Source organism: Podarcis cretensis (genome assembly GCF_951804945.1).
Source record: "Podarcis cretensis genome assembly, chromosome: 7".
In the NCBI taxonomy this organism is placed as follows: domain Eukaryota; kingdom Metazoa; phylum Chordata; class Lepidosauria; order Squamata; family Lacertidae; genus Podarcis; species Podarcis cretensis.
Genome location: NC_137176.1, coordinates 34,881,740 through 34,901,911, shown reverse-complemented (window position 1 = coordinate 34,901,911; position 20,172 = coordinate 34,881,740). Strand labels below are relative to the sequence as shown.

The 20,172-nt window shown below is 40.9% G+C and overlaps 1 protein-coding gene across 1 annotated transcript in view; it reads right to left on the bottom strand.

Moving 5' to 3' along the window:
- CARMIL1 (capping protein regulator and myosin 1 linker 1) overlaps positions 1-20,172 on the bottom strand; it is a 133,130-nt gene that overhangs the window by 1,569 nt on the left and 111,389 nt on the right. The window contains exons 30-36 of the mRNA XM_079983735.1: positions 17,753-17,819; positions 16,801-16,997; positions 16,278-16,384; positions 14,414-14,843; positions 11,506-11,578; positions 7,606-7,839; positions 6,830-6,970 (exon numbers count right to left, since the gene is read on the bottom strand). Coding sequence (XP_079839861.1) covers positions 6,830-6,970; positions 7,606-7,839; positions 11,506-11,578; positions 14,414-14,843; positions 16,278-16,384; positions 16,801-16,997; positions 17,753-17,819 — 1,249 coding nt within the window. The remainder of the gene's footprint in view (positions 1-6,829; positions 6,971-7,605; positions 7,840-11,505; positions 11,579-14,413; positions 14,844-16,277; positions 16,385-16,800; positions 16,998-17,752; positions 17,820-20,172) is intronic.

The window sequence follows — 20,172 nt, the reverse complement described above, 5'->3', positions numbered from 1 at the left end:
AGAAGGTGGCAGAAATACATTAATTAAAACCAAACCAAAACATATGAGAACTTGTTTAAATTGTAAATGTAGCAGCAGATTTTATAATAAATGAACACAGCAATACTTACATCTGTTTAAAAAGACAAGATATTGGTAGTTTTTAATCATATATAAAATCTACAACTAGCCTTACCAAGCAGCCAAGTTGTTGTTGCTGTACAGACAATTTATCTCCCAAGGAGAGAAATGGTTTGCTTTTGACTTCCACTGCAATCTTATTATATTGCACACATTGTCAAACTCATTTCATCATAGGCAAAAAGTGGGTAAGTATAACACAGGAGATTAGAGCAAATTGTTGCCTCCTTTTTTTTGCCCACAGCAGAATGCATGTTTTGTGGAATGCATTATAAAGAACAATGTGCTTGACTATGCACAGGTCAACAATTATACCAATAATCCTTCCCTAAGATAATAACTGAAATTGCTCTCATTCTCTTTAAAGCTCTGATGAGTCACATATTCTCAACACAGAAGAAATTCCTCCATGTTTGGCAAGTGAGCACATCTGCTTGTTTCCTATTATTCAGAATTCACCAAAAGGACAATTCCACTCTATTCATTATCAATGTGAACACATACTCACTGGAAAACTAAATGTAAGACTAAGAATTCTGAGAGAAAAGAAGAAGAAAAAACCCGTTTCTTAAAAAAACTAAAAATCAGATTTAAAGGTTTGATTGCTGAGCTGCAACACATGGTAATTTGGTGATATAAGGCCCCTTTATTTCAGCACTGAATAGGTAAAAGATCGAACTTTTTTGCTGCAGTGCTTTTGTTCAGCACAGCATTTAAAAACCTGCAGGGTTGAGAAGTACTTCCTAACATACAAAAATGAATAATGTAGTTGGAAAAGAAATATTTTCACATCAGATATATATATATATTTGCTATTCATTAAGACTGCTACCCTGTGAGGAACATGTAACTGTCTCTAAAATTGATACTGCACATTAGAGATCATTTTCAGAAACTAACTTTCTCAGGAAGGAAGTCTGAGGAAGTGAGCCACATAGCGGTGACAAGAGTCAAATTAAAAACTGAAACATTACTAGGTCTGGATGGCACCCACAGAAGAGTTCTTAAGGAATTCAAATGTGAATTTGCAGATCTTCTAACAATAACACCACATGCCCTTAAGATAAGCTCTTATACCCAAGGACTGGAAGGTGGCCAGGAGAACAACAGTTTAGGAAGGGAACTAAAGGGGAGCTGGTGGGAGGTTTAAATGCAGAATTACTATGCATACTGAAGAACAAGTCTTGCTGAAGCAGAACCAGCAAGGCTTCTACAAGAGTGACTAACCTATTAGTGATCTCTCAGAGTGTCAATGAGCACACAGAGGAGACCCAGTTGACACTGAGTACTTTGAAAATGCTTTCATAAAGTACCTCATCAAAGACTCCTGAGTAAGTTTATCAGTCATGGAATAAGAGGAAACATCCTCTTGTGGATCAGTAGGTGGTTAAGGAACAAGAAGCAGAGAGTGGGAATAAATGGACAATTTCCCCAAGGTACAGTTCCTAGAACACTAATTCCAGTTAGCTCTTTTCTAGATTTGCTACAAAGCTGTGGTTCTGGGGAGCTGTCCAAGCTGAGCTGGGCTGCTTTGATGGCTCTTAAATCAGGAACTAGATTGGATCGGGGCATCATCAAGGCAGGATTAAAAGAAGCATGATTGTGAACACCAATTGGCTGGGAATCACAAATGGGGAGGGTGCTGTTGTGCTCAGGCATTGATTAGTCACGGTGGGAATAGGATGCTGGTCTAGATGAGCCTTGTTCGGAAGCTGTGGCTGGATGGTTAGGTGGGAGCCGGTTGAAGTTAAATCCTTCGAAGACAGAGGTCCTTTGGCTGGGAAGGGACGATATGGGATTGAGGGGGCAACTCCCATCTCTTGCGGGGGTGCAATTAGTGCCAGCACCGTTCGTTAAGAGTTTGGGTGTAATCTTCGACACGTCCCTTTCCATGGAGGCGCAGATTGCAGCTATAACAAAGGCAGCATTTTTCCATCTCCGCCAAGCTAAGCAGTTGGCTCCTTATCTCTCTCGCCCTGACCTAGCCACTGTGATCCATGCGATGGTCACCTCCAGACTGGATTATTGTAACTCGCTCTACATGGGGCTGCCCTTGAGACTGATCCAGAAACTCCAGCTGGTGCAGAATGCTGTAGCGAGACTCCTTACGGGGTCCTCGCTGTGAGATCACATTCACCCAGTGCTATACCAGCTGCACTGGCTTCCGGTGGAGTACAGGATCAGGTTTAAGGTGCTGGTTTTAACCTTTAAAGCCCTACACGGCCTAGGACCCTCGTACCTACGGGACCGCCTCCCCTGGTATGTCCCACAGAGGAACTTACGGTCTTCAAACAAAAACATCTTGGAGGTCCCAGGCCACAGAGAGATTAGGCTGGCCTCAACCACAGCCAGGGCTTTTTCGGCTGTGGCTCCGATCTGGTGGAACGCTCTGCCACAAGAGACTAGGGCCCTGCGGGACTTTACATCTTTCCGCAGGGCCTGCAAGACAGAGCTGTTCCGCCAGGCCTTTGGCCAGGGTACAGCCTGACTCCCTCCTTCGGCAATCTTCACAGAACTCTAGCCCAATGGTTGCCATCAATTTGATTTGAATTAATTTTATAATGAAATGATTTTACAATGTTGTATTATTTTATTGTTGTTAGCCGCCCTGAGCAAGGCTTTGGCTGGGGAGGGCGGGATATAAATGGAATTTTATTAATTATTATTATTATTATTATTATTATTATTATTATTATTATTATCCAGCAGAGGTAATCTTTGGCACTGATCTATACAGAAGGGCCTGTGATAACTGTTTTTATTGTAATACTATGTTTTCAGTCTGTATACCTTTGTATGTGAAAGCGCAGTTTACAAATAAATATTTATTTTTTATTATTAAATATAAATATTTAAATAAATACAAATGAATAAAATGAATGAAAACACAGGTACTTCAGGTGTGAGAGCTTTATTAGGATGTGTAGATAAGTCTCCAGTAGGTCTAATGATACTAGGAAATCCTGCTCCTTGATGCATGGCACAATGGATTTCACTATTTCAACTTTGCCAGCAATTTTTTTGCCAGGAGTTGCTTCAGGTAAAAAAATGCCCACACAGCCCTCTTTTCTGGCCCCAGGGGGGATAGGGAAAGGAGAGACCCTGGAATGCCTCTGGCCCTAAGACATTCCTACGTCTAGCATGTGGCAAACCTTTAGAATGTTTACACATAAATATATCCTACTATGCTCAGTGGGGCTTACTTCTAGGCAATAGGATTCCAGCCTCAGATTTTGAGAATCAAACCACTTAATAAGGTTTTACAAATATATATATAGTATATGGAATTAAATATTAAAGCACTTAGTATGCTTTATACAGAGGAGAGTTACCAGAATTGCTGTGCTGCTCCTTAAGCGTAAACCTGAGAAAGGAAAGCACTGAACAAAAATGCCTATTAAGTTGACTAAAGGTTTCAGAAGGGATGTATTGTAACTGACACTAATGAACTTCAAGCTCAACTTGTAAATACCGTATTTAATTTTCTAAGTACAGCTCTTCAAAGAGACAGGTGCTTAATCACTAGGCGTAATCAAACCGCTGAGCAGTTACACTGAGGACTGTTTACATTTGGAGGTTAGCATGGAGAATTGAGAGTGCTGTTGATTCTTGAGAATGTGACCAAATGTTAAGCCAATGGGCTGGTTGGCATGTCATACTAAGCCAAACCATGGCTTAGGGCAGGTATCAGGGCTCCTGGTGAGGAGATTGTGGCCTCTTTGTTCTTCCCTTGTTGTTTTGCTGAGCTAAGCAGCAGCTTGACTTAGTGCAGCGATGGAGAATTGGATCTAGCTGGCCAGCTAAACCAATAAGCAGAAGTTTGGACTACATGCTAAGCCAAGCCATGGCTTAGCTCAGTGTTGTGCAGCAGCAAAAGAACTGGGGACAGCAAAATGACAGCTATCTCCTCCCCAGGAGTCTACACACTCATGTGTTCATGCTTACAGTGGTACCTCGGGTTAAGAACTGAATTCGTTCTGGAGGTCTGTTCTTAACTTGAAACTGTTCTTAACCTGAGATACCACTTTAGCTAATGGGGCCTCCCGCTGCCACAGCACGATTTCTATTCTCATCCTGAGGTAAAGTTCTTAACCTGAGGTACTATTTCTGGGTAAGCAGAGTCTGTAACCTGAAGCGTCTGTAACCTGAAGCGTCTGTAACCCAAGGTACCACTGTATTGTGACATGCAAACCAGCCCAATGTTTCTTACTGAACCAGCCTTCCCTGCAGAAGCAAGAACCTCTCATAAGGACATTCCTTTTCTAGAGATACACTACTGGGTCAGAAATGAATTGGATTAATATTACACTGGAGATTTCTACAGCAGGCAACATCTGATGCCAAACTGCAGAGGACAAAGACCTATGTACTACTACCTGAACCCATATAAAGGATGTGACTGTTGTATCCATTGCAGAGTTGAAAACATTTCCTGCCCCTTTAATCTGCAGCCCCTGCAAGGCACATGTATCACTCACTGCAGTAAATGGCCGAGGCAAATTATTTCAGATTTTGAAGGCTGATTAGATCAATCAGCAGCATTCTTAGCCTCATTTGTTTATTATACAATTTAGCAGCCCTAATAATGAAAATGTCATGCTTTACATATCCTGATATTTAGCATGCTTAGTAACACAACAATACACAAAAGAGTGAGAGAAAATAAGATGGCATTATTTCATCCTTTTTGCCAAGCAAATCGTGTCAATGATTTACTGGTAAAGGAACCAATTAACTGAGTGTCCACGTACATTTGTTTTGAACTGTTGTCAATGCTGCTTTTAAAAAATCTGAGGGTGTTACGGTGAAGTGTGGGGAATAAATAAAATGAATAATAATAAAGTTACAGGGGCGAGCATGAAATGGGAGCCAGACATAACACAGAAGTATAAGTTGCGCAAACAGAACTGTAACTTTAAAAAAAGGGAGCAGGAGGATATAGCTTTTAACCAGTCCTAACATATACCAAGAGGTAACAATAGCAATACACCTAAAATGTTCTAATCGTACACTTCATGCTTGCCAGGGAGCTGGGATGGACTGCAGGTTTCTATAGGGGCTGAACATGTGGTCAAAATTCATGGGAGGGGTGTTTTCAGTTACCCCACCCCTTGCTCTTGGAAGCCTAATAAGAAGCTTATAAGCAGCTGCTGCTGCTGCTGCTGCAGGAGACGGCCTGTGAGCAACATCATAGGAGGTGTGTTTCTAGGACTAAGGCGAAACCTTGGAGCTCCCTTGTGATTTTTGCTATTGGATGCTGCATGTTGTTTCAGTAATCTTGTTACATTTATAGTATTGAAATGTAGGTTTTTTATGTTTTTATATTTGCTATTGTTTTGCTACGTTATTTTGGAGTTGTTTTGCAGTGTTTGTTTGAAATGCACTCCTGTTTTCTTTGTTGTAAGCTGATTTGAGCATGGTTGTATTTGTGTGTGAAAGCAGGATACAAATAAAATGAATGAATGGATGAAAAATCCAGTTTTGCCTCTTTGTAATGTGTGAAATGTCTGTGAGCATCAGCAGATGGAGCACTGTAGAGCTTTTTTAATGAAAGAACATATGAAGAGTCTGCTAGAACAGGCAAATGGACCATCAAGTCCACCTCCCTCTTCTCACAATGGCCAACCAGAAGCGGGACCTAAGTGCAATCTGTATTGAGATTCGACTTCTGCCAGCCAATGACAGGAGTTCTCTGGGTCAAAGCAGATGGAACACAGAAGGATTCTTTGTATCTAATGGGCAGGTTTTTAGAAATGCAAATACTGCACCAGCTTAGGGAGTGGGAGTGATATTTATCGGGATAAGAACAGATGAGGAAGGGCAATTTAACCTTGCCCTTGCATGCTGAGGTCCTGAGGAAAATCCTTCCCCACAAATTGGTATTTGCACTGGGAGGAAATCTGCATTTGATACCCAGGGAAATATCAGCTTCAGAGGCAGCATTTTCTGCAGGGCTGCAGCAGGATGAAATTCTGTCTTCATGCCTCCTGCTGTCACAGTAACTACCAGCCCCTCTGGAGAATGCTAGCTGAATTGTTTTGAAAACCCTGCATGTTAAATGTAAAGATGCATTTAACATTAGCCTCCTGCCTAGTTTGGCCCTATGGCCGAGAAGGAAATGATGGAGGCTGCAGATAACACAAAAGATAATGGGAGATATAATTAGCACCATGGGCTAGAATGGAAACAACCCCTGCAGAAGGGCGAGGCGTGTGCGTGCATGCAATTAGAACACATAATATAGGTAAATTAACACATTATTATGACCAGACATTAAGGTCGTATTCAGAATCAGGAACTTTGCAAATTGACTTCCAATAGCTGAGGACATGAACAATTATACCATGGGTAGGCAAACCAAGGCCCGGGGGCCGGATCCGGCCCAATCGCCTTCTAAATCCAGCCTGTGGATGGTCCAGGAATCAGTGTGTTTTTACATGAGTAGAATGTGCCCTTTTATTTTAAATGCATCTCTGGGTTATTTGTGGGGCCTGCCTGGTGTTTTTACATGAGTAGAATGTGTGTTTTTATTTACAATGCATCTCTGGGTTATTTGTGGGGCATAGGAATTCGTTCACCCCCCCAAATATAGTCCAGTCCCCCCCAAGGTCTGAGGGACAGTGGACCGGCCCCCTGCTGAAAAAGTTTGCTGACCCCTGATTATTATACAAAGGGGGGGGGGGCTGGAGAAATATACTAGCATTCTCACCTTCGTGTGAAAGAGATCTGACAGCTGGTTGGGGGCTGCTCTGTCCATCTTTTTCTTTATCAGAAGGAACCCTCTTCAGAATGGGGGGAAGAAGAGCAGTTTTAGGGGAACCTGGACCAGATGGAGACTCTGGGATATCCTCTGTGGAAACACAGCGTGCACACAGGAAAATTCAGTCACCAGCTGCACAGCATCTAGGAAATTCGTTCACATAAACCCTCGCACAACCAACCACCCAAATGTACTGATTTAGTTTTTGAAAGCATGATAGACGAGGAAAAGCCTCAAAGCTAAGTGTCTCCTCTATAAAGTGGGTAAGCTGGAAGAAATGAAAATGCTGAAGGGCTATGTGGCAATAAAGCACAATAGAGGGGCTTAAAAAGTTGTTTAAATATGTTACAACGAAGCCTCAAAAAAGTTTTTTAAAACCTGTATTTCAATATTCAGAAATGAGGGGAAACAATTTGCTTAATCAGACACAAGAAGAATGTAGTAATCTTTGAGACCTTTAGGGCAGTACTATAATGCAAAGGCTACAAATTAGTACCTCAGTGTTTAGGGGAATATCTCATTCTTTCTTATAATTTACCATTGCAATCCCATTTCTAGCATTTAAAAGATTAGTCAGGATTAGCAGAGAACAATTGAAAAATGCCGCCAAACAAAATAATAACCATTATCTTATTTTCTGAATTTTCTCTTCGGTATTTAACTATTGATTTTTCCACACATAAGCCATTGTGCTAATGCTAGCGTAGTGTACAGAGACTTCTCACCAGTCCGAGAGGCAGATCGTGGCTTCTGAGGAACTGTTGGCCGTCCTGCTAGGCTGGGCTTTACCGCTTGGAGTGGGGGCTTTGGGCTGGTAGGTGTGCTGGAAGAACTTCGTGTCCTCGCCCCAACTTCTGTCTTTGGTTCAGCCTTTGTGATTTTCTCTGATGAGGTTACAATAGAGTCACCTTTACTCAGGGCAAACCGGTTCTCTGGAGAAGACTGGTGGAGCTTGGTAACTGAAACAAAAGGACCCAGCGAACATTGAGACCAAGAGTGCAGCGTATTCAAAAGTTTCTAGCCTCCGTAGGTGCAGAGGGATGTGTGTGGACTGACAGTTACTCAGGAAAAATAAAAGCTGCTACTTTCCCCAAGTGTCCTCTTTTCTGACCAATGTGAATATAGTCATTGACAAGCAATATCAGTGAGACATCCAACAGATTTTCCATCTCTGTGGGAGCTTTAGAAGGAGAATGTGTCCAGATTTCTGGAATGGTTTGGGCCGATATATCACTACTCTGGCTTTAGAAACTGGCTTGATTCCCCTGGTCATTGGCACTTTAAGCAAGAGTTATGGTACATGATTGGCTCCTCAATGGGGCCAAGGTTGATGACTGTAACACATGAGGGAATGAGTGGGATAATCTGATATAGTCAGTTTCCATAGAAGAACACCTGAGCATTAGACACAAGCCTGATGATATGGAGAGTGTGTGAGTGCAGAATACTCACTCCTTTATTGTCAGAAAATATCACCACCACCCTATTATTCTCTGAGGTCTGGCATTAGCTGTGTGCTCCAACAGAAAGCTTTATGAGGCAGAGAGAAACTGGGCTGAGGCTTAGAAAGCCCCAAAATATCTCAATGGACCTTGGGCAGATCTACTCTCGTCATTTATAACGTTAAAAAGGTGTTATGAAAATGTGACCAACAGAGCAGCGAGCCACCGGCAATGGATAACTGCCATTAAGCTTTCTAGAGTGTTATACTGAATAGCGTTCAGAAGATCAATGTAGATCCAGCCCTTATGTCAGTGACAATATGTCTGTGACAATGTAGATCCAGCCCTTATGTTTGTGACAATGGCTGAGGAGCTGCCCTGAAGACTGGTGTCCAGACAGGCCAACAGAGATAGAGCCAAAATTCCTCAGTAAAGTCAAGGGATCTTGATTCACCCACCATTCAGCCTAGGATGGCTAATCACACAAATATCCTGAAGGTTGTTTTGGGGTGGATGCATTTCACACTTCTATAAAATACAATGGCCTGTGAATTACCACCCTGGAATTTCTTAAACATGCTAATTCACTTACTGAATTCTATGGAACATAAAGATGCTTAAGTCTGCCTGGGTGATGCTTTCTTTTTTTATTCTCAAATATATATAGCTTATATGTGCTAGGCTTATATACATACACATGTATGTATATAACATGTAGGGTTTTTGTGTCAAATGGAGAAAGCAGTTTTTCTACTTACACATTTTATAACTGCACATAATCCTATCCTACTGAAGCTACTTGGCCAGTCAACTAATGCAGAACATTATATCCCAAACTCATAACTTGGCCCAGCTACCTGTTATTTTACTCTAAATTCTAAAGAGCTAGGTGATTCAGGACGCAGGCCACTTTCCAAGACATTCTTCTAGCTTACATAGATGTTTTTGTACTTTGACTTGTACATGTGTGCATGCATTCTGTGGCTAAAAGTGTATTATCTATGCGAACAAGATGTTCTTCCAATTTTTAATTCGAATTTTTGGGAGAGTGAGAAATACTGGTATATGTTCAGACATTCTTGTAAGATCTGTGAGAACTAAATGTTCTCTCTCCCAGAATTATTTTAATATATGGACCACCTTTTCCCTCAGTAATATTTTTCTTTCCAATATATATTCTGTTGCCTTCTGTTGCCTCTCCCCATATCCATCAGTTAAGCTCGTTCAAAGAGAGGGCTTATGTGGTCAAAACCAAAAAGGATCTTAGCACATGCACATTGTATATATAGGGAGCAAAGCAAATGTCTGTGCAGCTGGCTATGTGTCATTTAGACACCATTTTCTCCCTGGAAGCATGCAACAGAACTTCCCTGTCCCCTGAGCATTGCATAAATCTGCTCTGGAGAAATCCTTAGAACGGGATTTTAAGGTCACACACAGAGGTGACAAACTACGTAAGTTCCACTGCACAGCTTAAACTCCTTGCATTAGCAGAGGTGGAACTTTTGGCCCTTCAGATGTTGCCGAACTACAACTCCCATCAACCCCAGCAAGCATAGCTATTGACCATGATGGCGACTGCAGTTCAACAACATCTGGAGGGTCAAAGGTTCCCTGCACCCACATTAGCAGAACTGTTTCTAGGTGGTCCAACTTTCCATACCAAGTCGGCCACAAGAGTACTTCAACATGGAACTGCCTTGCTGTGTGGGGGGCATTCAAAATTTGATAAACCCCAGCCTTTGTGCTGCCTTTCCAAATATGGGTAAGTGAGGTGCTGGCTTTGGGAAGAAGGAGTGAGGGCTCTGGCAGGGTCCCAAAGCTCTCCCATCTCCTCCCCAAAGCTGGGAAAGCATTAACTAGGCTTGGGAATGAGGTGGGAGGACACTAGGACCCTGTCAGACCCCTGATAGCTCCTTTTCAAAGCCCAGTGCCTCCCTTACCCAGCTTTAGGAAGGCGATGTGAGCTAGGGTGGTGGTGTGTCAAATGGGGCCACATGTTGGACCAACCTGTTTTAGCTGGATACAGCCCAATCTGTCAGGGATCATATAGTTGGTATACCAGCCACAGCCAAAAACAAATAAGACCACCTCTTCTCTTTCTGCTAAATGCTTCCCCCAATTGCCCCTCTTCTTGACACAAGATATGAAATTCACCAGGGCCACACTTTGCCCAACTGTGCTTCACACAGATGGGGTTGTTTGCATTTAATAAAAAGAGAAAATACACAGTTAGGATGTTTCAGAAGTTAAGAGAGGATGGGAAGCCAAAGTAGCAGCGACAGATGAAGTGGCTACATTTTACATATTGTTTAAAGTCTGGCAGCCATTTTATATCCTTGAAGTTCCTTAAAGGAGTGACATACATTTTGTGAGGAACCATGGAAAAATGCCTTTTTTCATCCACAGACAAATGAACATTATTTCTGGGACTAATCAGTTCTATTCTACTTCTTAGCAGGTGTCTTCCACTCTAAAATTCCTTAAAAACTGAAATGCATTTCTTCCGTCTCCATTTGCATTCATAAGGCAGATCTATAAAGGCTGGAGGGCAAATCCACAGCACACTCTTAGAACCACTTTCTTCTGTGTTCCCATCACTGCTGACTGGAACTTGATTTCCAGGCCTGGCATAGAGGATGCTACTAGTTGATTATTCCCTGTTGGAAGCGTTCTAAGTTAGCTTCCCCACAGTGTAGTGAAAGAAAATGAAGCAATCTGCTAAGCAACTGACATCACCTACACATAAGACAGATCAGAATTCTGCCCTGCAGAGGGAGTCAAGGAATATAGCAAAGTAGGTCAGCTTTCACAAACATAAGTAACATGTTTCTACTCTGTAAAAATTGGACAGGATATGAATAATATAATTGCACTTTTTTAAAAAATCAAGATTTCAAAAGGGGGTTGTGGCAAGGAGGCCAGATGTAAAAGAGGGCAGTTGTGCAGGGAATTTGAGCAGGTGTAGTTTGCACGGCAAGGTGTGGATATGAGGGAAATGGAAACTAATTTCCATGGTATTGTGCAGATAAGGCTCGGTCTGCATGGCTGTAATCACTCTAACAATCAAGTACATTCACAAAAAGTGTATTACCTCTAATCATTCATTTGTACTAACTGATCGGCAACAGCAAGCTTGTGGACACTAGTTAATGAAGTAGCATTTTACTAATAGCAACGCACCTGTAGCACCTCCATCCAGCCTTTCTGAATTCACCGAGAGATCTGTTGAGTCTCTTGAATCATTCCCTAGTTTCTTTAAAACAGAAAGAAAGAAAAGTGTGATAAGGAATCCTTGAAAATTAACAGAATTCTCTGAACTTGGTTGATAGATCACCATTTTCCAAGGCTCCGGACTATTATTACTATCAACATCCCCATCATCATTAATTCAATCATTATTCATATTCATATTCTTATTTCAATTTATATCCTGTTCTTTCTTGCAAAGGACTCCAGGGTAACAAACATGTAATTTAAAACATCTCTCTGTCCATTTTATATTGGGGCAGCCTTTGAAGGATGTTTGAAAACTCCAGTTGGTACAAAACAAGACAAGCATGATTGCTAACAAGAACCGGCCAAAGAGAATATATTTTGGTGGTATAAAAATACCTATACTGGCTGCCAGTATGTTTCTGGGCTAAAAGTGGTGAGATGAGTGTCTTAGCCTTTGAAGCCCTGAATGGCTTGGGGCACAGGAATCTTAAGGACCACGGGGGGGGGGGGGGAATTCATTCAAATGGTAGAGCTCCCTTCCTAGACATGTGCAACTGGTGCCTACTCAACAATCTTTTTTGGTCCCTGGTAAACTCCATCCTGTTCACCTCTGCCTTTGGTGGCCTTTATTAAGGCCTGAGATCCTTGTAGCTGCCCTTTGCTGGTCTATCAGCTGTGTTTGTTTCTTTCTTTTTTACATCTAGCTTTATTATTTTCACTGCGGGTTCATATTTTTGTTTTTAACTTTATTCATAAAGGTGTTAGGAATTAATTCAACAAGGCTGGATAAATATTTATTCCAATCTCGTTGCATACCTGCATTTCTCTTGCACTTTCTTCACTCTGCAAGGGGTGGTGGGAATTCTGAACAGCCTTCCTTTTGGCTGCCATGTACTTACGGTTTCATTAAAAAAAAATGAATCTATTAACAGAACATCATTTCCCCATTATGATATCAAAGTAGCATTGTGTGCAAACTTAATTGTAATCCCATTCAAACAGTTTAAATCCCATTTAGGAACATAAGAAGCTGCCTTATACGGAATCAGGCTGTTGTAGCACATCCAGCTCAGCATTTACGCTGAATTGTGGTGGCTCTCCTGGGTTCTATATGGGGGCATCCCCTACCCTACCTGGAGGTGCCAGGGCTGAATCTGAGACCTTCCATAAACACAGCAGATGCCTTACCCCTGAGCAATGGCTCTGCTACTTCTGCACTCAAACAGGTGGCAACCAGGATGCCTTTATGAAGTCGTGTGAACTCCCCTGTCCTACTTTAGATTTACTACCACCTGTGTGCCCAGACTTGATCAGTTTTTATATGGCATTGAAAGCTTTTCTTGACACTGTGCTACATCACATCTGAACAACAGTAAATAATTATAACATTTCAGCAGTCCTTGGTTTACAAGTACATCTCTGCATTATAGGATGTGTAGTCTAAATTAGTTGTTATTGAACACCCTGCGTTGACATTTACCGTAAGCAAAATCTACACTTTGGGAAGATGGCTAGCCTGTGACAACCCACACGTTGCTGAACTACAACTCCCAGAATCCTTCACCACTGGCCATGCTGGCTGAGGCTGATGGGAGTTGGGAGTCCAATAACATCCGGGCAGCTACAGGATCACAGCTGCTGCTTTGAAAGCATTCTTCTCCCTGTATTTTCTAAAAGTTGAACACATCTTCAACGTGTGCACGTTTAGCTTTACACGCTTGGCAAAATGAAAATAAAAAATAAATAAAAATGGGGCAAGGATCTGAGAAATTTGTTTTCCCCCCAATCCCACCCACCATTAAGCCCATTAGGGACACCTGCCTGTGCTGTAAATCAACTTCCTGGCATCCCTTTTTTTAATCTTTGGAGATGAAATTTCTAGATAATAGAATTTCATCTTAGTAAACTAGGCCACAAATAAAATAGATTTACTATCATGTACCCATATCTTATAGCTAAAACCATTTCTACACATAAATAAGGTAATGCACATACATTACAAAGTAGGAACATACATCACACAGGAATAAAACATTAAATAACTTATATCCACTGCATCAAAAAATCCTGGAGGGTAAGGCTCCACCATAAAAGCTTTTTGGTTGGAGTTTCTTCACTCTTTCTAGCCAACACCAGATTTTGTAACTTGTTGGATTAGGCCAATAATATCTATTCCAATTTCACATATACGTGTGGTACCCGGGAACGTAATCCCCACGTAAGTGGGAAGTCGCATGTATTTTTTTAACCTATTTGATATCTAACTGCACTTCATAGCAACTGCAAACAATACCATCTCCCAAATCTCATTAGTCTTACCGTTGCTTGCTGGAGAGTTCTGTTTTAAACCATCTCAAGTGCTAACTAAGCCATGCTACTTGGTCTTATTTGCACTGCATTTGTTCCTAGAGCTAATATTAAAATCTCTTCAAACACTAGGTGGAGCAAGACCACTGCCAAATATTTGCTCGGAGAGAAGACTAATCCCCTATTCACTGATCTTTCACTGTTCCTGCAAATTCACACAAAAAACACCCCCGCCCCGCCCAACATTTGCCATCTTTTCATCTAGCACACATCTGCTCCTCACCAGCAATTGTAATAGGATTGTACTAGGTCGCACATCAAGTAGTAAATTCCTTATAGTTTTTGTTCCTACCTCAGCCAGCTGTCACCTCAACACTTATGCAAACGTGCTAATTTTTTAACAACAAATACAAAAATATAGAAACCGTAAGTCCTAATGGCAATTTTGAGTATATATCTTGGTCAGAATCAAATGCCTCAAGCTGGCCGCCAATATTTAGCTACGTTGTTCCATGAAAGCCCTCAAATGAACTGCTCGGACCATTAAAATGAAAATGTCACTCACCTTTTGTGCAGATGCTGCTCTGCGCTCCTGCTTGGCTTTCATTTCAGCTAAAAGTCCGCTGCCCATCACTTGCACCCCATACCGACGTCCTCCTTGAGGACTGCCTTTGCTGTCACTCTTCTCAAGCTTTGAGGCGTCCTCTGAGGACCCCTCCTCTATTGAGTCTGGCGTTTTCAGTTCCTCGTTTTTTTCAGTGTTGCCATTCTGTTCAGTCAATTTAACCTCCTTCTTTGCAGTGTCCGCTGTGGGGCCTTTGGCAGCCCCTTTGGGTGCTGAGGGGTCCTCTGACACCAGAACAGTTGGAGGACGTTCAGATTTTGATCTAGATTTGATTAAATTGAGAAAGCCACTTTTCCGAGAATCTCTTTTCTTCTTTTCATCAGTGGCTTCACCGGAATCATTCGTGTCCCCGCCTTTTGTTGAGGATCTCCTAATAGATGAAAAAGGCACATAAGCTATAATGGCCTCAGTTGGACATAACGCTAAACTACGGTTTAGTGTTGCATAGACTCTTGTGCTTCTGCTCTCCATATCTGGTGAGATCACAAGGGGATTGAAAGCTTTCAGTTGTATTTTGACTAACCACAGTTTTGAGCCATCATAGAACTGTAGAGTTGGAAGGGTCTTCAAGGGTCAACTAGTCCAACACCACTGCAATGCAGGAATCTTAGATAAAGCATTCATGATAGATGGGTACCCAACCTCTGCTTAAAGCCCTCCAAGGAGGGAGTCTGGTGCAGTACTGTATTAAATTCTCCTTGTTTAAATTCCATAGTCATGCTGGTTCTAAATAAAAAATGCACTTTATATTACCAGAGAAGTCAATCTTCTCTGGTAGATTATGTCTACCAGAGACACAGTTATGTGGAGTTATCATACCTCTCCCTGGGGAAGTTCACCTGGTGCCTTCATTATATACTTTTAGGCTAAAACATTCCTCTTCAACCAGGCCTTTGGCTGCTAAATATTCTACAGCCTTTAAAATGTGTCTGTGGGAAGGGGGTGGTTTGTTGTTTTGCTTTAATACTTGTGTTTTTATCTTGTATTTTTATTTTGTGAACCACCCTGAGATCTTATGACGAAGGGCGTTACGAAAATTTAATGAATAAATAAAAAGAAAGTGAATAAAATAGCATAATCAAGTCAGAACACATTCTGTTTGTCCAAGGAAACGAGGGTTTTGTGTGGTACCAAATTTTGATACCTACCTCAAAATACCCACATTTGCTTCAGCTGAACAAAATCATTCCTCCTGCACTAAACCACTTTGAAAAGGAAATGCAGCATTTAAGTACTGCTTGGCACACTTGTTTCACTGTCTGCTTTTCCTCACCACTGCCTTCCTCCTCGGCCTCCCTTGCTTATGTCACTCTTTAATCCTACACGATGCCCTGCAGTGCCGTGCCATGACATGTAGCACTGGAACGTCACCAAGATATGGTGAAGCATAGGTCTCGCATGCAGAAGTTCCCAGGTTCAATCCTGGCGTCTCCAGATGCGGCTTAGAAAAGACTCCTTGCCTCAAACTCTGGAGAGCCATTGCCAGTAAATATGGAAGATGCTGAGCATCAATGGTCTCAGTATAAGGCAGCTTCCTAAAAGAATGGCTCTTCTGCTTAAATTGCAATCATAAAGAATTCTAATGAACTTAAGTGGTGCTCTGGTGACATAAAACCCAAATATATGTATATTGATGTATTTAGCATATATAAGTCACTTTAACTTACTATTGGTATAATTACATTTATTACATTAGTGCTAGCAGCGTGCTGTACTTGCTATTTTGAATTTTTAAAGACAGAAAACACCCCCAAATATCTACAGCAGCTTCAGCTACTGTACCTTGCTGAAGAATAAGACTTACTTTGAATCCATTTTTGTCACCTTCTTAGTGAAAAATTCGTCAACGCCTTCATCCACTCTTCCCATAAGACCATTCTGTTCGCCATCTTGAGGTGCTGTCGTACTCACCTGATAATACACATAGTTTTACTTAATATAGAAGCCTCTGGAGGTTCTATATTGCCAGTTATGGGTGTCAAAAGCCATAACTGCGTATGGGTTTTAGAAGCAGCAGTTTTTCTTATGAAGAGTGCTGACAAGAGGACAGAAAAATAAGCAGCCAAACAAGACTGAACGTGGCTATCAGAAATCTTAAAGCATGGCTTAAAGCCTGCACATTATTTAAATAATAAAATAATAAGAATCCTAGAATTGTAGAGTTGGATGGGACTATGAGGGTCATCTAGTCCAACCCCTTGAAATGCAGGACTCTTTTGCCCAATGTGGGGCTTGAACCTACAACCCTGAGATTAAGAGTCTCTTGCTCTGCCGACTCAGCTATCTCTCATATGAGGTAAAATATCACAACCAAGATTTTCACACACCGCAGCTTGCGTGGGCTGTTGTTTTTTATTCCTCTTAGGCCTTAGTTTTGTAAAGTGCTCCAATTTTTTCCCTTCCTCAGAGGGCAGCTCTGACATAAGCCCAGAAGTCCTTTTGTCCACTCTTCCGGAAAGGAATGGGGGGTCTTCTATGTGGATGGGAACTTCTTCCAATGCTTTGTCCAAGTCAAACTCCATCTCTAAGAGAAATATTTGAAGTTTATTATATTTGAACCTCTGCTTCTCTGGTCAGGTTTGTTAACATAGGCATAACCCTGTCAATAAGCCCCCTCAGTGGGAAATGGCATTTGTAAACAGACACGTATGAAATAGTTTGGAATAAAGACAAATCATGCTTTGATGATTGGATCCGAGCCACTGGATTGCTTTTTCACTCCACCCCTTCTGCACTCCCCGGTTTGTGGCAATCCAGAACTATGGTTTGCACATAGTTTCCAATTCTGATTTGGATATAATGGTGAACTATAGGATGTCTTAAACCAGAATGGGTATGAGGGAATTGGAGCCCATAAGGGAATGAAGAAGGGAGGGAGAAGCATGTGAGTGCCTGAGGCTTGACAATAACCAGGCCTACAGTATCTAAACTATCTTCACTCATAATGTCTTTAAATATAGAATTGCAGTTATCAAAGTATTTCATCTTTTTTTGTAGACACAGGTTCCTGCACAACTAATACCCCTAAAGAAGCTTGAGCATCAGTATCTATTTTGAATTGTTAATTTGTATAAGGTTAGATGAGAGCATCAGACCAAATAATGCTTATATTCTAGAACAGGAATGGGTCCTTCATTGTAGTCCATCATCATATTCCCCACAATCACAGATTCCCCATCCCTGGTCTATTTAGGTAAATCTTATAAAGGTCAATTTATGTAAATCTTATAAATCTTAAGGAAGTAGCTTAATAAATTGTGAAAAGAAACAACCACTTACCAAAAGCTCTGGATACAGGCCTCAGCATTCTGCTGTGGATACTCTTCCTTTTAGACTTAGGAGTCATCTGCAGAATGAAAAGATGGCAGAACTTAATGCCATAAGTGCAGACAGAAAAGTTAGCTGTACCAGTGCAGCTGTTAGCTCTGAGTAAGACTGGAATATATTCTTCCTATTATGAAGTCAACACAGCTGTGAAAGATGGAGCAAAAGCAAAGCTCGTTTAATTCTGGATCAGAAATCAAGTGATCTGTTAATCAAGTAACGGTTAATTAAGCTTTCTGTCTTCAGAATCATTCATAATGATCATTTATTGTGCTGGAAAGCATTCAAACCTGGTGTTCAGACTTTATAATGAGTCTGCAAATTCATCACATTTGATGAAATGTGGTTGGAAAAGGAGCAATATCACATAGTGCCATCTGATTTTTAAGAAGTTACTGAGATTTCACACACAAAAGTATTATTATTGAACAATGGAAGCATTATCCTAAGCGTTATTTTTAGTCAAGCTACCTTTGAATGGTGTTTTCTATTTTTAGGCATTATACCGACAAAGAAAGAAAGAAAGAAAGAGAAAGAAGACACACACACACACACACACACACACACACACAGAGAGAGAGAACAGATAAATTCCTTACTATAAATTGTGCATAGTGTCATTCTTGTAAATTTATCAAATTTTGGTGATAACCTTATACATCACTTTGGGGATTGACTTATTGTAGTTTTAAAATGCTACAATAAAATAAACCTAATGATTTATACTCAAAGCTGACCCTTGCCACAATATTCACAACTTTTCTTTCTATCTTTTATGAGTTATGACAATATATGAAATACTCATTGTATTAGGCAGCCTCAGCACAAAGGGTTTCAACTGTAACTGGTTAGTAGTTTACTGTGTACACCTTTGCTTAAAACCTGCACTTTTGGAATCACTGTACTTGAAAACAATACATTATTTACTTTAAAAATAAGAGTAGAGTTCACAGTGATAAATCAAAGCCTGAATGTAAAGACCAAGAAGAAATTCATGAAACGATGGATGTACAAATATACTTGTTACTCATTCTAGAACCCACTGAACTCTGAATGGGAGTTTCCTCTTTGATATGACAATCTAGCCTCCAGTTTGGTTGATCTACCTGTTCACACCAGCTGAAAAGAGAAATGAAGCCCTAGGAGATTATCTTGCTCAAGTTTTTCTTGCAGGATCAGATGGGTGAATCTCAAGTCTAGCTAGAGCCTTTTTAGCTGTCAGTGCCATTAGAAGGGATAATGAACGGAAATTCCAAATGGCTGAATAAATAAATAAATGCTACTACTGCCAAACGATGAAAGTATTGATAGGTAGCATTATGCATTATTTGTTTTAATCAAATGTAAGTCACAGTGGAGAAAGCCAGCACAGAAAAAAATTGTTGAACAAACTTCACTTCACTTCACTTCATACAAAGTTTATCTGGCCAGTTCACACCTAAGCATGAACATCTGAGGGTGTGCGTACTCACAATAGGAACTGCTGTTGCTTTGTTCCTCCCCTGGTCCTCCTGTTGTGGTGTGACCTAGTTTAGCTTAGTGCTAGGACTGAGTCTGCGCTTAGGTTTGTTCTTGGCCTACCTCCCCCCTCCCCCCAACTCCCCCATATACAAATAAAGCACAGACAAAAAAAGGCAAAACACCCTAAACAAACAAAAGCCAAAGGAAAGAATTCAACTCCCTCAAGTAAAAAAACAAAGAAAGAGCAAACACAATAAAAATAGGGAGGGGCAGGGGGAGAACCACAAGTAGGGTATCAAAGGGCATTGTTGTGCCCATCGGCACCATGCTGAGAACTTCAGGTATCATCATAATAATCTCATTATAAACAACATCGAACTTTTTTTATGTACGCTACAACAGCAGCAAGGATACTCATCGCTAAATGCTGGAAAACTCAAGATCTGCCCACACTGGAAGAATGGCAGATGCAACTGATGGACTATATGGAATTGGCTGAGATGACTGGCAAATCCGAGACCTGGGAGAAGAACTGGTGGAGGAGAACTGGAAGAAATTTAAGGATTATCTACAAAACATTGTAAATTGCATGAATGTTAAGAAAGATGTAAGATTTGTAATAATACGGCTCCAACAAATTAGTAATAAGGAATATAAATTTGAGCGTAATTGAAAGAAAAGACAAATTTTGGATTAACAATATTTTAAAACTAAGATTTCAAATGTGTGAGTTAAATTCTAAAATTTGAGATTTAATATTGGATAATTATATGATATGAATTGAAACAAGCAAACAATTTGCTAGCAAAATTTATGAGTTCAGAATGCAGGAACAAGAGATGTGAGGAAGTCCAAAGATGAGAATGAAATGTGGAGATTTGAAAAGACTATGTTACTGATGTATGTTTTTCTGT